Source organism: Agelaius tricolor, unplaced genomic scaffold (assembly GCF_023055355.1).
Source record: "Agelaius tricolor isolate 1412-34295 unplaced genomic scaffold, bAgeTri1.0.p SCAF_23, whole genome shotgun sequence".
In the NCBI taxonomy this organism is placed as follows: domain Eukaryota; kingdom Metazoa; phylum Chordata; class Aves; order Passeriformes; family Icteridae; genus Agelaius; species Agelaius tricolor.
Window position 1 is genome coordinate 6,365,701 of NW_027269283.1, and position 15,578 is coordinate 6,381,278.

Below are 15,578 nucleotides of genomic sequence, written 5' to 3' on the forward strand. Positions count from 1 at the left end.
TCCTGCAACGGAAGAAGGAATGCTGGTGCACTACAAGTGAATACAAAATCAAGTTTTTATTAGTACAAAAAATACCTTATTTTAAAAAACAGAAAAGAAACGCCCTATCCCAACATGTTGTGTTAATAATTTGTCTTCCCAACAGTGTGGGGAAAGGCTTCCCCTGCTCCACAGCAAGGCAAGGCAGCCCCAAGGGCATCTCCCAAGATCAGTAAACTGTATGACACAGGGAGGTTCAGTCTTCAAAAGCCCAGCTTCCAAAGGCTCTAAACCAGATAATTTTCCCCCAAATCCCATGATTTTTGAAGCCAGACCTGAGGAAACAAGAGATGAGATTTGCCACTCTGACACCTGGGGGACCTTCTCCTTTTGTCCTTTTTTGCTTACTCTCCTGAGCCCTTAAACTCCTTTAAAGCTCATTTGAAGAATGAAACATTTCAAGGAGGAAAAGACCACCATAAAGAGAGACATTTGGAGTTAACTGCTCATAACAGCCTTGCCTGGACTGCAGCAGTGCACTGGAAGCAGCAGCTCTGGTACCACAGACTCACCCAAGAGGCATTTCTGAAAAATGAACCGTTCCGTACTCAGTCTTTGGACCAGAAAATGAAGTCACAGAAGCACCAAAAGGCATGGGTCAAGTTGAGTCTCACCATGTTGGGATTATCAGTGTTACCAGCATCAAACCATCAGGCCAAACAGAGGAGTTTGGGCTGTTGCTTTCCCATCAATGAATAATTTTCCAGAGTTACCTCCACTGGGAACTGCCCTAAACAAGGGTAATGCTCTCAGAGGAGTTATCTTATAAAGTACAAAAACAAAACAATACCATAGACCCAGGTATGACATACCTAACCCCACTACAGCTATTTCAATAACCTTGGCTCAAAGCTTCTCTTCTACCACAGACCTCACTGACATCAACAGCTACAAAGCTACAAACCCTCAATCTCCAGTCCTGGCCTGGCTGTGACAGATCTCCTCCCATGTCCTGCACACACCTTGCCCCAGGCTGATGCAGAGGCTGAACAGGCAGCTGCCATGTCACACCATGTCCCACTGCACCCCTCCAGCACCACCAAAGAGATCCAGGGCCCCACCGCACAGGGTATGGAATCTCTTTGGACAGGAAGAGGGACACTGAGGCACTGTGGTGGCACAGGTCTGGTAAGACAACTGCGGTCCTTAATAAACTCCAGAGCTTTTTCAGTCCTGAGCTTCACCTTGCACACCCTTTCCAGGGAACCTGATATGCCTGACAGAAGTTTTACATTCAAAGAGAACCAATTATGGTCAGTTTTAGACACAAAGCTTCAAAACACCTCCAGGTGAGAGTTAAGAATTAACAGAGAAAGAAAAGAGGAGGAAATCTGAGCAGCTGCTTCATCATGATTGCTGGTGAATCCCAAGTAGTGAGAATGGAGAACTATAAAAGCTACATCTTAAAAAACTATACATAGTTTATAGTTTCCTATAAACTACATGATTTAAATTTCTATCTGAGCTCACACTGGAAACACAGGAGAGATCAGACAGAACAGTCTGGAAGGGACTGTGGGGAGCATTGCAGTGCAGGATCTCTCCCACAGCTCGGCAATGACTGCGCACAGGAAATGCTGCAGCACCAAGGACCCAGCTCAGAGCCCTGGCACTAGGGAGCTCCTCCTCCTCCTCCTCCTCTGGTCAGAACTCATCCCGCAGCCTCGGTGGGTGGTCCATGCCAAAAAACGAGGAGGGTTTCCCGTGGATGTCACGTTCTCTTTTCACAAAGGCAGTGAAGGAAGAGACACAGTTCCCGATGAAGTGGTCGGACTGGCCGAGGATGTACAGATCAATCTGAGGCACTTCTGGCTGCAAGCTGACAACCTTGAGCTGCAGAGAAACGAGGAGAGCAGATGAATCCAGTCAGCTATTATCACAATCCAATGTCTTGGCATAATGTTAGAAATGGAATACACAATAGAAAGAGAGTGAGTTTTGTCTTTCTCTGCCCTATAACTCATTTATGATTGGATCAATGTCAGAGCATTTCTGAAAATCACTTAGGTTTATTTAATTTAAACCCTTTTCATGGAAATATTTACTACCATGCCAGACAATGCTCTTCAATCTCCCAGAAAAAAAAAAGAATTTTACAGGATAATTTTTATTGCTATGAGCCAAATCCACTTTGAGATGCCAATATTTGGCTGTGAATAACCTATTCCACAACTGCCCGTCTGCTATCCATGACAGCCTTGGGCCAGAAGCCAAGGAAGGTTTTTATCCCAGCACTCCTGCCAGAAGAGGTTTCTGGAAGACTCACCTTTCCCTGGAAGAACTGCTGTATTTCTGTTGTGTAGGGCTCAGAATCAGTGGCAATATAAACAGATTTAGCTTCAATCTTTGCCACCCAGAGCTTGAGAGCCCGTTTGATCTCTCGGAGGTCTGGCAGGCACATGTCCATGGTGAGAGGCACCGCAGCACTGCGGTCATAGCCCACGCACTGTGGTGAAGCCATGAAGTGTGGCCCAGCTGTCCCATCCTTTAACATGTTGCAGGCATTTTTCTATTGGAAGAGGAAAAGAGAATCACAGAATCATCAAAGCTGAAGACCTCTGAGATTATCAACTCCAAACTTTGAACAGATACCCCATGCCCACTGAATCTTATTAGAAATGCCACCTTTACTTGTGCTCTGGACACTTCCATGAATGGCAATTCCACCTGGCCCTGGGCAGGCTGGGCCAGTGCTCAATCACTTGTTCAGTGAATTTTCCCCTAATATTCAACCTGAACCTCCCCTGGTGCAACCTGAGGCCATTTCCCTTTGTCCTGTCACTGAGAGGAGAGGCTGAACCCCACCTCACCACAAACTTTTTCGTTTTTTTCGGTACCACATTCAAATGAGAAAACACCACCACATCCCTCACCTCTGCCTGTCTGAAAGAATCCCAGCACCACTGCTAACACAGAGGGAGCTCCTGGATGCCAGCAGGGATCAGGTGCTGTCCCAGCACAGCTCCTTTTAGAGCAGCTTTGCCCACACCCCATTGTGCCGTACCCAGTCAGAGCCGATCCTCAGGTGGATTCCCACGTAGGGCCGGAGCAGCAGGGACTGGATGTAGGCTTCTCCCTTCTCCACCATTGCATCCGACCACTCCATGTACTTCTGCAGGGGCCGGTGCTCCTCCAGGACAGGGAACTGGGCTGGAGCTCCAGGCAAGGCAAGAACAGGGTGCTCAGAGGCTGGAAACCTACGGAAAACCAAACCCAGCAGGCTGAAACGTGACCTAACCTGCACGAAGGTTGCTGTGAAGGGTACAGAAGAAACCAGGGATGCCCCAAAATATGCAGCATTTATTGCTCCAAAATGAGATAATTTTAGCTGGTTTGCCATCTGAACTGAAGAAATCTCAGGGACTGTATTTTACCTCAGACCTTTTATCTGACAGACAATAAGAGAAGAACCTCAAACACGCAGTGAGGAGCTACAAAGCAATGGGATGCTACACTTTCACCCCAGACTAGACCAATTCTGTCACCCAAACTTACTGATAACCGCTAAAGTCACTCATGCCTCTGAAAACACAAATACTGTTCATAATCCCCAAGTGAGAACCAAATTCCTTTTGATGATTAATTACATATTTAATAAATACTTGATAAATTAAATATTCCTGGCTCAGAAGTCAATCAGCCGAACAGAGTTCATACCTAAAATAATGCCCACAGGAAGTGCTCAGCAAACATTTAATGGAAAAACATTAACATATTTAACCATATTACTAACTAACCACTTCAATCTCTCCCGCAAAATGTAAAGTCACAATACACAGTCACAGCTGCTTTCATGAGTGACTCTAAATGCCCACAGTGACCTGTCAGCACTCTTGCATCTTCTTGCTACCTTTGGATCCAATGGTCCTTGTATGCAGGACTGAAGGAAATCCCCTTGAAGAGCTCAGACTTATCAAAATCCACTTGGAACTGATCCCAGAAGGGACCAAACGGATTTCCATCCTGCAAAGAAAAGACAATTGCTCATTTAGTACACACACAAAGCCTGAAAGGCGGATGTGCAAAGATCCTGAGGTGCAAAGCAGGAGTCTGTTCCAGGATGGAAGCAGCTGGAATACAACAGCCTGTTTGACACACCAGCCACAGGAAGGAGACAGCAAATTTATATATTTATATATTTAGCTTCAATCTTTGCCACCCAGAGTATACAGGGAGCTTCACTGAAAAGGTTGCAAAGGTTGTCCAAAACAACAAGGACACCACTTGTAGTTAAGAGAGGTTGCTTTAACACCAGCTGGGAAACAGAGAGCAGGAGATAAGCTACAATCTCAATTAAATCTGAGGTGATAAAATCTACTTGCACAGACTATATCCCTGATCCCCAAGCACTTGTGGACAAAGAAAACTAATGATGGCACAGCATGCCACTCCACAAGCGGTGAAAGCAATGCCACACAGACCGATTTGCGGCGGGTAACTCCTAAATTTGCGAATCAATGGCAACCTGAACGAGTCAGTCTTACACTTTGGAATTAAGCCGTGCCCGCAGGGCTGACGAGAAACTCACCTTCATGGGACACGTGCTTTTGTCGGCGCTTCTCTGGGCAGCAGCCTCGAAGCAATAAGCCACCCTGCTGCCGGGCGGCCAGTGCCGGGGCGCCAGCTGCTCCATGAACATCTCCAGGCTGACCACGCGGTGGTAGCGCCGCAGCGGCTCCAGCTTGAAGAGCTCCGAGTAGGGGACGTGCAGCTGCGGGGGAGCAGAGCCGTGAGCCGGGGCTCCCCTCACCGGGCCCGCAGCTCATCCCAGCCCTGCCCGCCGCCCCCTCCCTCCCCGCCGGGACTCACGTTGGTGTAGGGCGGGCGGTGGTGCCGGTACTCGATCCAGGGCGGCACGGCCAGGGTCCGGTTGAGGGCGCGGGCGAAGGCCAGGGCTCCCAGGAAGTGCTCGGCCTGGTTACCGAAACGGCCTGCGGGAGACGGGGCTCAGCCGGGCGAGGACCGCGCCGGGACGGAGCGGGGGATGCAGCGGGGCACGGAGCGGGGGATACAGCGGGCACGGAGCGGGGGATGCTGCGGAGACGAACCGGGGGATGCAGCGGGGCACGGAGAGGGGGATGCTGCGGAGACGAACCGGGGGATGCAGCGGGACACGGAGCGGGGATGCAGCGGGGCACGGAGCGGGGATGCAGCGGGGCACGGAGCGGGGATGCAGCAGGGCACGGAGCGGGGATGCAGCGGGCACGGAGCGGGGGATGCAGCGGGGACGAACCGGGGGATGCAGAGGGGCACGGAGCGGGGATGCAGCGGGGAACGGACCGCGGATCGCGCCGGGGAATGAACCGGGGTTTGCAGCGGGAACCGCACCGGGGGATGCAACCGGGAGATGCAAGGGGGTCGGCACCGGGAAAGCCTCACCCATGCAGGGACAGTAGAGCAGGTACCCGGCCTCGTCCCAGGTGGGTGCCTCGCTGCCTCCCGCCGCCATCCCAGGGAGGAGCAGAAGGAGGACGAGGAGCAGCGGGTCCGGCGGCACCGCCATGGCGGCTCTTCGGCGGCCAGAGCCCGGCGCCACCATCCCGGCATGCCCCGCGGCGCGCCGCTCTGGCGGCCGCCACCGAGCCGTGACGTCACTCCCACAAGGCCCCGCGCAATGGCGCCGCCGGGGCCGGGAGCGGAGCCGCGCTTGGCGGGGCCCGGGGGAACGGGGTGAGCGCGGGGGGGCGAGGGAGGGGGGCGGCACCGCAGCGAGGGGCGGTGGCACGGCCGTACCCTCCCCTCGGTGGCGGGGTCCCCTCAGGGGACAGGGGGGCGTGTGAGGAGGAGGAGGATGCGGGGCGGAGGGGGGGCGTAGGCCGGGCCCGCCTCCCTCCCCTCAGCGCTGCGGGGCGGGGGTGGGATGTGTGATCCCGCTCCACCGGGGCTGCGTTATCCCCGCGGGTGGGGGTCTCCCGGTTGGCTTCCGAGGCAAGCGGCGGAGGTGCTGGAGGGAGGAGCGAGTTGCCCCTCGCGGCCACCCCCCGGCACCTCCGCTGTTTGCAAGGCGGTTGCAGCAGCACCTCTGAATTCCCTAAAATTCCACGGTGATCGTTTATGCACCTTACTGTTAAAAACATCAAAATTCAAACTCTTGTCTTCTTCCAGGTAGCTTTGAAACTGGCCCAGATGGCCAGGCTTTTTCGGAGGGAAAGGAGCAGTTCCCTGGTGAAAGTGGTGGAGACTCTCGGGACACCTGCACAGCTCTGGAGCAAGAGGTAGAGAACACTCATCTTTTCTGGGACATACTTCATAGAGAGGTGAAATAGTCATGCTTTTAGCACCCAGTAGGACAGCTTGCTCTGAACCCAGGCCTCCTGCACCCTGAGGGGTCAGAGCAGCTGTCACATCACGCTGGTTTGTCCCAAAGTGGCACCTCAGCAGTTCTGGTCCTTTATTGTTCTGCTCTGACCACGTAAATTTAGCCTGCACAAAACCAAGTTTTGTTCTTAACAGGCATTCCCAAAGCTCACAGTGATATATTTTCTTGGAGTCATCCTGTTTCCCAGTGTTTTCCTCCCTGAGGGAACCATCCATGGTATTTGGGGTGACGGTGCAGTCACAGTAATTGTCATTTCAGCTCTTCATAACGTTCCTTGAGCACTTTCTTGGGGGTTGGTTTGTTCCCTCGCAGTTGCACATCCTGCCCACAACTCGCACTCATGTTGATGTGCAGCAGGAAGTTCCTCCTCTGAAGCAATCATGGAGTGAGGGTTTGATGCTATTTTAAGTAGGGTTTCTCAGGCAGCCAAATTGAGTGAAAGAGGTTGGTTTTATTTCAGCTGACCGTTTACCAGTCAAGCTGGCAGTAGAACCCTGTAAAGACCAACACACAACTCGAGAACAACCTGCTAAGAGAGATTCATGTAGAACCTCATCAATGTGAAAGCCAGAAGAGCTTGCAGGAGGTGTACTTTTTTGAACAGGAAACAGTTTGAGCTTCCATTATTAATGCATGAGAGTGTCAAAGAAAAAAAAAAGAGTTAAAAATTGCTCATTACAGTAGAAAACTTGCTGATCCAGAGAGGCAGAATCTGCCTCAGAGTCGAAAAGTGAAAATACAGTGAGTAATCCCACCCTGAAGAGGAGCAGCATCCGCTGCCTTCCAGAAAAAGTTGTGATGTTGATGATAATTGAGAGTTTTCTTCCTCAGCCCTGTTCAGCCACATCTGGGGGTTCGGATTGATTTGCTCTGGAGATAGTTTTGCCCAGTGCATCAGCTTGGTAGCAGAAAGAAAGGGAAAAGAAAATACAGGACAACTCTGAGAATCTCTGAGAGGGAATTCCATGTAGGCAGAGACCAAGAGCAAGTGAGAATAAAAAAAAAAATGGGATGAGAAGTGATTTGCAAGACATACAAGGAAATGTATTTAGAGCTACAAATACCTTTTAGGATATTTTCAGGAGAAAATACATCCTACATGTAACACTGGCTCTTAATAGTGGCAGAAAATGCAATTCAGAAAAAGTTTAACATAATTTTATTCAGGTAACAGGCTAAAGGGGAAGAGACAGAAAAATATTATTGATTGGAGGTCCCCATGACTGGGAATGTACATGTTCACTGTGTACACAGGTGAAGGTGGCAGTGAATTAACAGCAGCCTTCTGTGATTTCAGATGAAGAAGTTTTGCTATTAAAGCAGTTTGGTCACAGGGGGCTCCGACAGAAAACTGCACCGGGACAACATCACAGCCCACAGGCTCGAGTTCTGCTTGACATGGCCATGTTCTACTAGCCCTGCCATGACGGCATTTTTCCCCAGTGTTCCCAACTGGATTCAAGATGCAAAGCAGGAGGAGGAAGAGACAGGCTGGAAATTAGTCCCCAGACCAAGAGGTGAAGAAACCGAAAGTCAGGGAAAATGCCAGTGTGAACTATCGGAGCCCTCCTTCCCTCACGTGGACAAGCTGAGAACTCACACGCTTTCCCATTCGGAGCAGAGGCCCTACAACTGCCCCCAGCTGCACTGTGGCAAGGCCTTTGCCTCCAAGTACAAGCTCTACAGGTAGGTATCTGCAAGTGCCTCTGCCCAGCAGAGCCAGGAGAGAGGGGAAACCCCCTCCCTCGGATGTCTTTGCTTGAATTTCTGAGAAGCTGGAGGAGGGGAAATGCCCTTTTACCTTGCAAAGCAGTTGAGTCCCAGACATTACCATACTTGGCATCTCTTTAGGTGCCTTCCAGAGAACTTCAGCTAATGCTGTATCCTGAGCTCAAGCTGTTTTATGTTTCACTGAGGAGGAAATAGAAACAGAAAGTGAAGTTCACGGATGAAAAACAAAATGAAAAGCAAGAATAGCGTTTGCATTCATAAATCCTGCTTCTAACCACAGGGATAATTCCATGGCAGCTGTTGCTCCAGTATGGAGAAGTAGAGTTCCCATTTATTAGTGAAGTACAACACAGAATAGTTAAACAGTGATGGCTGAGAACTTGAAACCTAGTGAACCACAGTTGGGGAGAGTGTGAGATACCAAGGTGAAGTCAGACCACAGTGGCTGTCAGCAGACTTGGGCACAGCCTGACCCTCCTGATGAAGTGAAGTTTTCTCACCTAGTGTCTCAAACAAGGGGAGGTTTTCTTTGGCAGCCTCAGCAAAGAGCAGGAGCTGAGGAGAGACAGCTGCTGGGACAGACTGCAGGTTTTGCCTGAAGCGTTGTGCTCCCGTGCTCCTTGTTTAATGGAGGTAAAATGCCATCTGGGATTTTTGTGGCATGAAGTGTAGGACACAAGGAAAATTTTGGAAAACCAGCTGGTGTTCCCTCAGGGGATGGATGTTTGTCTGACCTTTCCTGCTTTTCTCCCCTAAGGCATATGGCCACGCACTCTGCTCAGAAGCCCCACCAGTGCATGTACTGCGAGAAGATGTTCCACAGGAAGGATCACCTCCGGAACCACCTGCAGACCCACGATCCCAACAAGGAGGCCCTGCACTGTCCTGAGTGCGGCAAGAACTACAACACCAAACTGGGCTTCAGGCGACACCTGGCCATGCACGCGGCTGCCAGCGGTGACCTCAGCTGCAAGGTGTGCCTCCAGACCTTTGAGAGCACCCAGGTCCTGCTGGAGCACCTCAAAGCCCATTCCAGGCGGGCTTCTGGTGGGGCCAAGGAGAAGAAGCACCCGTGTGACCACTGCGACCGGCGCTTCTACACCCGCAAGGACGTGCGCAGGCACCTGGTGGTGCACACGGGGCGGAAGGACTTCCTGTGCCAGTACTGTGCTCAGAGGTTTGGGAGGAAGGACCACCTGACCAGGCACATGAAGAAAAGCCACTCCCAGGAACTGCTGAAGATTAAGACGGAGCCAGTGGACATGTTGGGTCTGCTCAGCTGCAGCTCCTCTGTGGCAGTGAAGGAAGAGCTGAGTCCTGTCCTGTGTATGGCATCCAGAGACATGATGGGTGGTAAGAGCTTCCCTGGCATGCTGCCCGTGGGCATGTACAGCACACATCTCCAAACCATGCCAAGCTCAGGGATGCCCCATTCCTTGGTTCCTAATTCTCTTCCAATGGGAATGAGCTACCCTCTGGAGTCTTCTTCTCCCATCTCCTCCCCACCGCAACCTCCTCCAAAGTATCAGCTTGGATCTACCTCATATTTGCCTGAGAAACTACCCAAAGTAGAGGTGGACAGCTTTTTGTCAGACTTCCCTGGCAGTCTGTCTCTCTCATCTGGTGATCCTCAGTCCTCTTCGCCTCAGCCACCCGCCCTGGATGAGGCTTTGCTTTCCAAGAGCCCTGCTAACCTCTCAGAGGCTCTCTGTGCTGCTAACATGGACTTTTCTCATCTTCTTGGCTTCCTTCCCCTAAACCTTCCTCCTTGCAATCCACCTGTCTCGTCGGGGGGATTGGTCATGGGCTACTCGCAGGGGGAGGCGCAGCCACTGCTCACCACTTTGCAACATCAACCTCAAGAGTCTCCCGGAGCCGGGGCCTCGCTGAACTTTGGGCCCCTTCATTCATTGCCCCCCGTCTTCACCTCCAGCTTGAGCACAACCACGCTGCCACGGTTCCACCAGGCGTTCCAATAAGCTGGAAGTAGCACTGGAGAACAGATCTTTCAGTCACCCTTTTGTGGAGAGCCTTAAAAACGCACAACCCTTCCTTGGGGGGGGTGAAAGCTCTGGCAGAGCTGGGTCAGACAGGAGGTTTCTGATCTCGGAGGGAGCACTTGTAGACTGGAACCCATGCAAGTCCCAGTCCTGTAGAGCAGAAAGATTTCAGCTGATAGACTGGATATATTTTATCTAATTTTTAATCTGTGAATCAGGAGCCGCGCTTAGCACTGACCTTCCCTGAGGATGCTGGAGCTGTATTCCTCTCTGGGAAGGGACTGTCCCTCAGAAGGAGTTGAGACTCTTTCATCCTGGGCTAAACTTTTGAAGAGTCCAGCTTCCATTTCATTTTAACCACACTGCAATTCTGGCAAACCAGCCAACACCTCCACATGGAGAAGAAGTCATGATACCACTCTGTATGAAGCCAATGGGGAAGAGCTGTCCTTCCCTGCTACCTCTCATCCCATCACCCAACACAGCTTACTCCACATCAGTGTTAAGCAACAAGCCCGTTTACATAGTGAATTCAACGCCGCCTCTTTGGAGCTGTTAGGACAAACTCGTTATGGTGAACATTGTTTACACAACACAAATCTGTTTCTGCCATTGCAAAAAATAGGAGGCACCAGAATACACTGGGTTCATCTCTGGTGTAGCTAGAACACTGTTTACACAACGAAGTCAGGTTGCACTGATTTCTCTTCACTTATCATGTTCTTCCCCCATGGGGAAATACACTGCTTTTGGACCACTTCAGCCTCTGCCCCTGTAGGCAGCAGCTTCCTGCCTTTTCTCGCTGGCTGTCCCGAGTGAAGGGGATGGAGCAGCTCTCACAGCTCAGCTTGGTGTGTGGTATATGGACAGAGCCCTTTTAAATATCTCCCCCAGGCAAACAGATCTGGAAACCAAAGCACGTGAGAGAGCTGGGTGAGGAGCTCGGGCCATGGAGCACTGACAGACCAGGCTTGGGTGAGAACAGGCTGCAGGCCCTGCTCCATAGCTTCCCTTGGGATGAGGAACAGAGTATGAGTTTCTGGGGTTTGGGGTTTTTTTAACCACTCATTGAGGTCAGCACCCTTTTTGGCTTGTCCAGGAAGGAGTCTCAAAGGTATATTTTAACCTCAATGGTGATAACATGCAAGAATCAGGGAAAAATTGGTCTCAGCTTCATGTACACACTTTCAGTGTATTTGAAGCATTTCTCCCAACACCAATAGTTCTAACAAATGCTGAGGTTTGGGGCCTGCAGTCAACTTTTCACATTGGATTTGGTTGCACTGGCCTTTTTTGTTCTCTCCTGCTCAAGCCTTGCCTCCTGAAGTTAAAGTCCTGCTTCCCTTGCTCCCTGCCCTACCTCTTCAACTCTTCCATAGGCTGTCTACCTACCAGGGCAGAAGGGTTATACTGGGAAGAGGCAGCCAGCTGCTGGTGTCACTTAGCACCTGTATTGTCTCCTGCTCCTGTTTTCCTGGGCACTTCTACTGCAGATGGGGACATATGGAGGTCACTCTGCACTGGTGCACGTTTGTGACTATGGATGGGCAGATCTTCATACCTCAGCATGGAGGAACCATTGTAGGCCAATATAAACCAGGAAATCTGTCAATATTGTTCTCCATAAATCTAGGAAATGCAAAATCTACCTCTACTCTGTTATCTCAGCTCCTTGGGTGAAGCCAGATGCTGTCCTCCCCTGTCTCCCCAGAGCACATCCACCTCAGTTGATGCAGATTCCTTCCTGCTGAGCCATGATCCCACTGTGTGACATCAGCTGTGCCTCTTTTGGTCACAGGCTTGTCCACCTTCCATTTTACTCCAGAATTTTATTTTTAATTTAGCTTAGTAATTCTTCCCAGAATGACTCTTTAGCAATCCATTGATTCTCCAGAACATAGATCGGTTGTTTTAGGTTAGCCAGCAATGCTGCAAATAAGACTTTTGTATCAAAATGTAATATAAGATTTATTTACCTCAGCAATATCCTGTGGCAATGATCTCCCCGAGTTGAATGCAGTACTTTTTCCTTTTCTCCACTGGAAAATGTTGCCTTTCCAAGTCTAACGAGTGCCTTCTTGTTCTCTAACCTAGCAAAGGTAAACAGGGCATTGCAGCCAGTCTGTTTACCAGCATTGAATACCTCAGGCCTGTCTTCTATTGCTTTGCTCTTTGCAAATTAAAGAGTTTCACACTGTTATCAATTATATGCAAGCCTTATCCCTGTCTTCAGTTGAGAGGATTATTATTTTTTGAGAAATAAATGGTCAGAACTGATCACTCACGGCCAGTGAGGATTATCAGATTTATGCAATGCCATCACACACCTTCTCCCACTGCAGAACATTCAGCTTTTTTGCTTCCTGCCTGCATTGTACTCTGAACAGATGTCATCACTGGAATTCCTGTAGCAGTGGTAGCTAAACTTAGAGCCAGGCATCTTTTTCCTACCAGTAGTCTGTCAAAGAATAAATGGAATTCATTTTGCTATGATTTGCACGTGTGATTTGCTTTCCCCAGCTACTTTAACAAGCAGAACTGCAGTAACTTTTGTCAATGCAAGGAAAATCAAACCCAGCAAGGGCAGTGTGGTCAGAGACAGCATTGGAGCTGATTCCAGGTGTTTGCACAGGAAAATGGATTCAAAGTTCTTCTACCACAACAGCTTGTAATCTGAAGGTATTTTACCAATCAGTCTAAAACTAACGAGACTAATTCCATTTGAAATAGCAAATATGCAATTCACAGAACAAATTACAGTGAACAACTTTTACCTGTTTATAAGAAAATACTTGGAGCATCCAAGCTTACAGCACTTGGGAATCCCAGTCCACTAGGACATATGTACCAAGCTCTTAGGCAAGTCAGTGGAACTCATCTTAGCCAAGCTCCTGCTGATGCAGCTGGAGGTGAGGGACAAGGGTAACTCTGGCTTGCTGTGAGGGGATTGCTGCAGCACAGCCTGCAATCTGTTCTGTGGTGCATGTGCAGGGCTTTGTGGCAGCCAGTGCTGGTTATGTGATATAAAAAAATCATCCCAGAAAGAGTTTGGGTTTGGTTTTTGTTTTAGACCACAAGTTTGGGGCTGCAGGTCCAGGACACAGCTGTGGGTCAGGCAAGCAGAGCCCAGGAAACCTTTCCACTGTGATCCCTCTGTTCTTGGCACACCTGTACCACAAAGATTGCACCAGAGCTCAGGGGCAGCAAGTACAGCACATAATTGTTCAGGAGGGTTTAATTAAATAAAGGGCTGGCTTGGGGGGGGTCCAAAGCAGTAGGACCAGTGCAGTCAACCAAGATATAAACCCATAGACCCCCAGTTAGTGAAAGGACAGGACATGAACTTGCCAGCCCTTATAAATCAGACCCTGGATTCTCAGAAAGCCAAGGACCTAATGCCCCCTAGAAATAAGAATTAACAAAGAGCCAAGCCACTCCCTGGCAGCAGAGGGTTAACTCTTGCCCATCCTTCCAGGCTCAGATTGCCAGAACCAGAACCGTGTGGAGGGCTGAAGATCTTTTATCCCCCTGGGATTACACCTCACTCAAAATCCATTTGTAGGAAGGAACAACATGTTATCTTGCATTTGCTTCCACTGAATTTCACATGAGAGAATACTCACACACCATGTTGTGACAGACCCCGTTCTCTGTCTCACAACATTGCTGCTCTTTAGCCTCAGTGTTGAAAAATGGTGTCACTTCAACTGGAATCCTTTTTTCACCTCTGGTAGATTGATGATTTCAGTACTTTTGTTGAGCTCAGCTCTTTGTTCTTTAATTCCTTCCTTGCTGACAGGTGAACAGTAGCTGCTGGGAAGATTTCCTGCAGTTCAATGAAAAAATCCCCTTTTCCTTTCTCTACCATTGCACCACCTTTGCTCTCTAGACAGAACAACCCCACTGAGGCATTTTCTGCTGCCTGCAATTAAAATTTCCAAATACATCTTCAAAGATGTGCTTCCCATCACCCTACCTTCTTGCTTATCCTCTAATCCCAGTTAGTCAGGCTGACTGAATTCTCCCTCAGGTGCCTATTTTTAGTTAATTGCCTGCCCAAGCCCTGGAGCTGTTCTGCCACTGAACAGTGAAGTGGATGAATAGCTTGAACAGAACCACCTCAGGTTTCCATCCTCATCCAAAATTTGTATCTTTTCCATAACTTCTGGTATTTTTCCCAGTTTCTAGAGATGAGAGCTGCCACCTGAAGCCCTGAATCCCCTCCTGGCTGACCCCTGTGCAGTAGGAGAAGGTGGTTTGGTTTAGCCTGGTCTGCTGGATCTGGGAAGCCCAGGTTCTTTTCACCCCAATGCCCAGCTCTGGCACCTCTCACCCTTTCCATGCCTGTTTACCATAACATGCCACAGCCATGCTGAGCCTCTCCTGGAAAGCAGCTGGAAGCTGCCAGGGAGATGCCATCACCACTGATCCAGCTGCCTTGCAGGACCACTATTCCTATTCCCCACCACCTCTCAGGTTTTGTTGTCCCTGCTGCACAATCCAGGCACACTCAGACTCACTCAGACTCACCTCTGGCTATTCCCAGTGATGGACTTGCTTCCTTCTAGTGAATAACTGGGATCCCCTAGGAATCCTACACATTCCAGCTATTCTTGTGGCTGCAGGTAAGGAGTTTCTCCTGGGGTACAGTCTGCAATCTCTACCTGGAGCCAGCTCTGTCTTCCCACAGGCCACACACCACTAATCACACTAGCATGCAAACAGGTCAAGCAAAACCAGAACTGGTGTTCAGAAATGAGACCAGAAAACAGATCACATTCTGCTTCTCAAATCCACACCAGGAGATGAGCTTGGCTTTCCTGTTCAAAGTACATTTTATTTCCATGTGCACAGGTGGGCTGCAGGAGGAGCCTGAAGCGCCTTCCTCACTCTGTGCTTGTGGTTGAAGCCAGGTCTGCGTGGTCCTTTCCACCAGTGCCTGAATACCAGCATGGAAATACAGCATACATGACACAGAGGGAGCTTCTCTGGATCAGATCACACTGACAAAGGGAGTTAAAAGCATTGCAAAAGATAACCAGGGAATTTGGAATTAATTTTTTTATAACTATAAATAGGTCAGCTCTTCAGCTGGGGGAAGAATCCTCAACATTGAAGTGTCTTGTTACAAACCCACCATCCCTCACTTCAGTGTGTTTTGAACTACTGTGCAAGGGGATAACCAGCTCTAGCATGGAATGCACTGAGTGGACTGGGGACAGCTCCAGGGCCTGCAGGGACACCCTCCAACACCTGGGACAGGCCAGGCTGGCTGAGTGTCCAGGTGAACAGGCCAGGGACCTGCCTGCAGCCCTTCTCCCTCTGTAGTCAGTGTCTTACAAGAAGGTAACACAAGCTTGGCTCACAGCCCTCAGAACCCACTTCAGGGTGCCATGCCAGGTGCATGCTACAGCACATCCCAGAACTTCTGCTAGAAGCCTTTCTGGAGTTTGAGATCTCCTCACCCTTCTGAGTGCCTCAACCCTGAT

General features: G+C 49.9%; 2 protein-coding genes across 2 annotated transcripts; one reads left to right on the plus strand and one right to left on the minus strand.

Annotated features, from left to right (window-relative positions):
- Window positions 1–37: 37 nt before the first annotated feature.
- Window positions 38–5,578, minus strand: POFUT1 (protein O-fucosyltransferase 1). Its single transcript, XM_071446963.1, has 7 exons — window positions 5,419–5,578; window positions 4,849–4,970; window positions 4,568–4,750; window positions 3,890–4,002; window positions 3,044–3,236; window positions 2,306–2,548; window positions 38–1,872 (listed from the first exon to the last, which is right to left on the minus strand). The coding sequence occupies exons 1-7, from the start codon at window positions 5,576–5,578 to the stop codon at window positions 1,684–1,686; spliced, it is 1,203 nt and encodes a 400-aa protein (XP_071303064.1). The 3' UTR covers window positions 38–1,683.
- On the plus strand, window positions 5,579–12,582 carry PLAGL2 (PLAG1 like zinc finger 2). Its single transcript, XM_071446962.1, has 4 exons — window positions 5,579–5,709; window positions 6,145–6,254; window positions 7,656–8,044; window positions 8,847–12,582. Exons 3-4 carry the CDS (start codon window positions 7,782–7,784, stop codon window positions 10,066–10,068), a joined length of 1,485 nt encoding a protein of 494 aa, XP_071303063.1. The 5' UTR covers window positions 5,579–5,709; window positions 6,145–6,254; window positions 7,656–7,781; the 3' UTR covers window positions 10,069–12,582.
- Window positions 12,583–15,578: the final 2,996 nt, after the last annotated feature.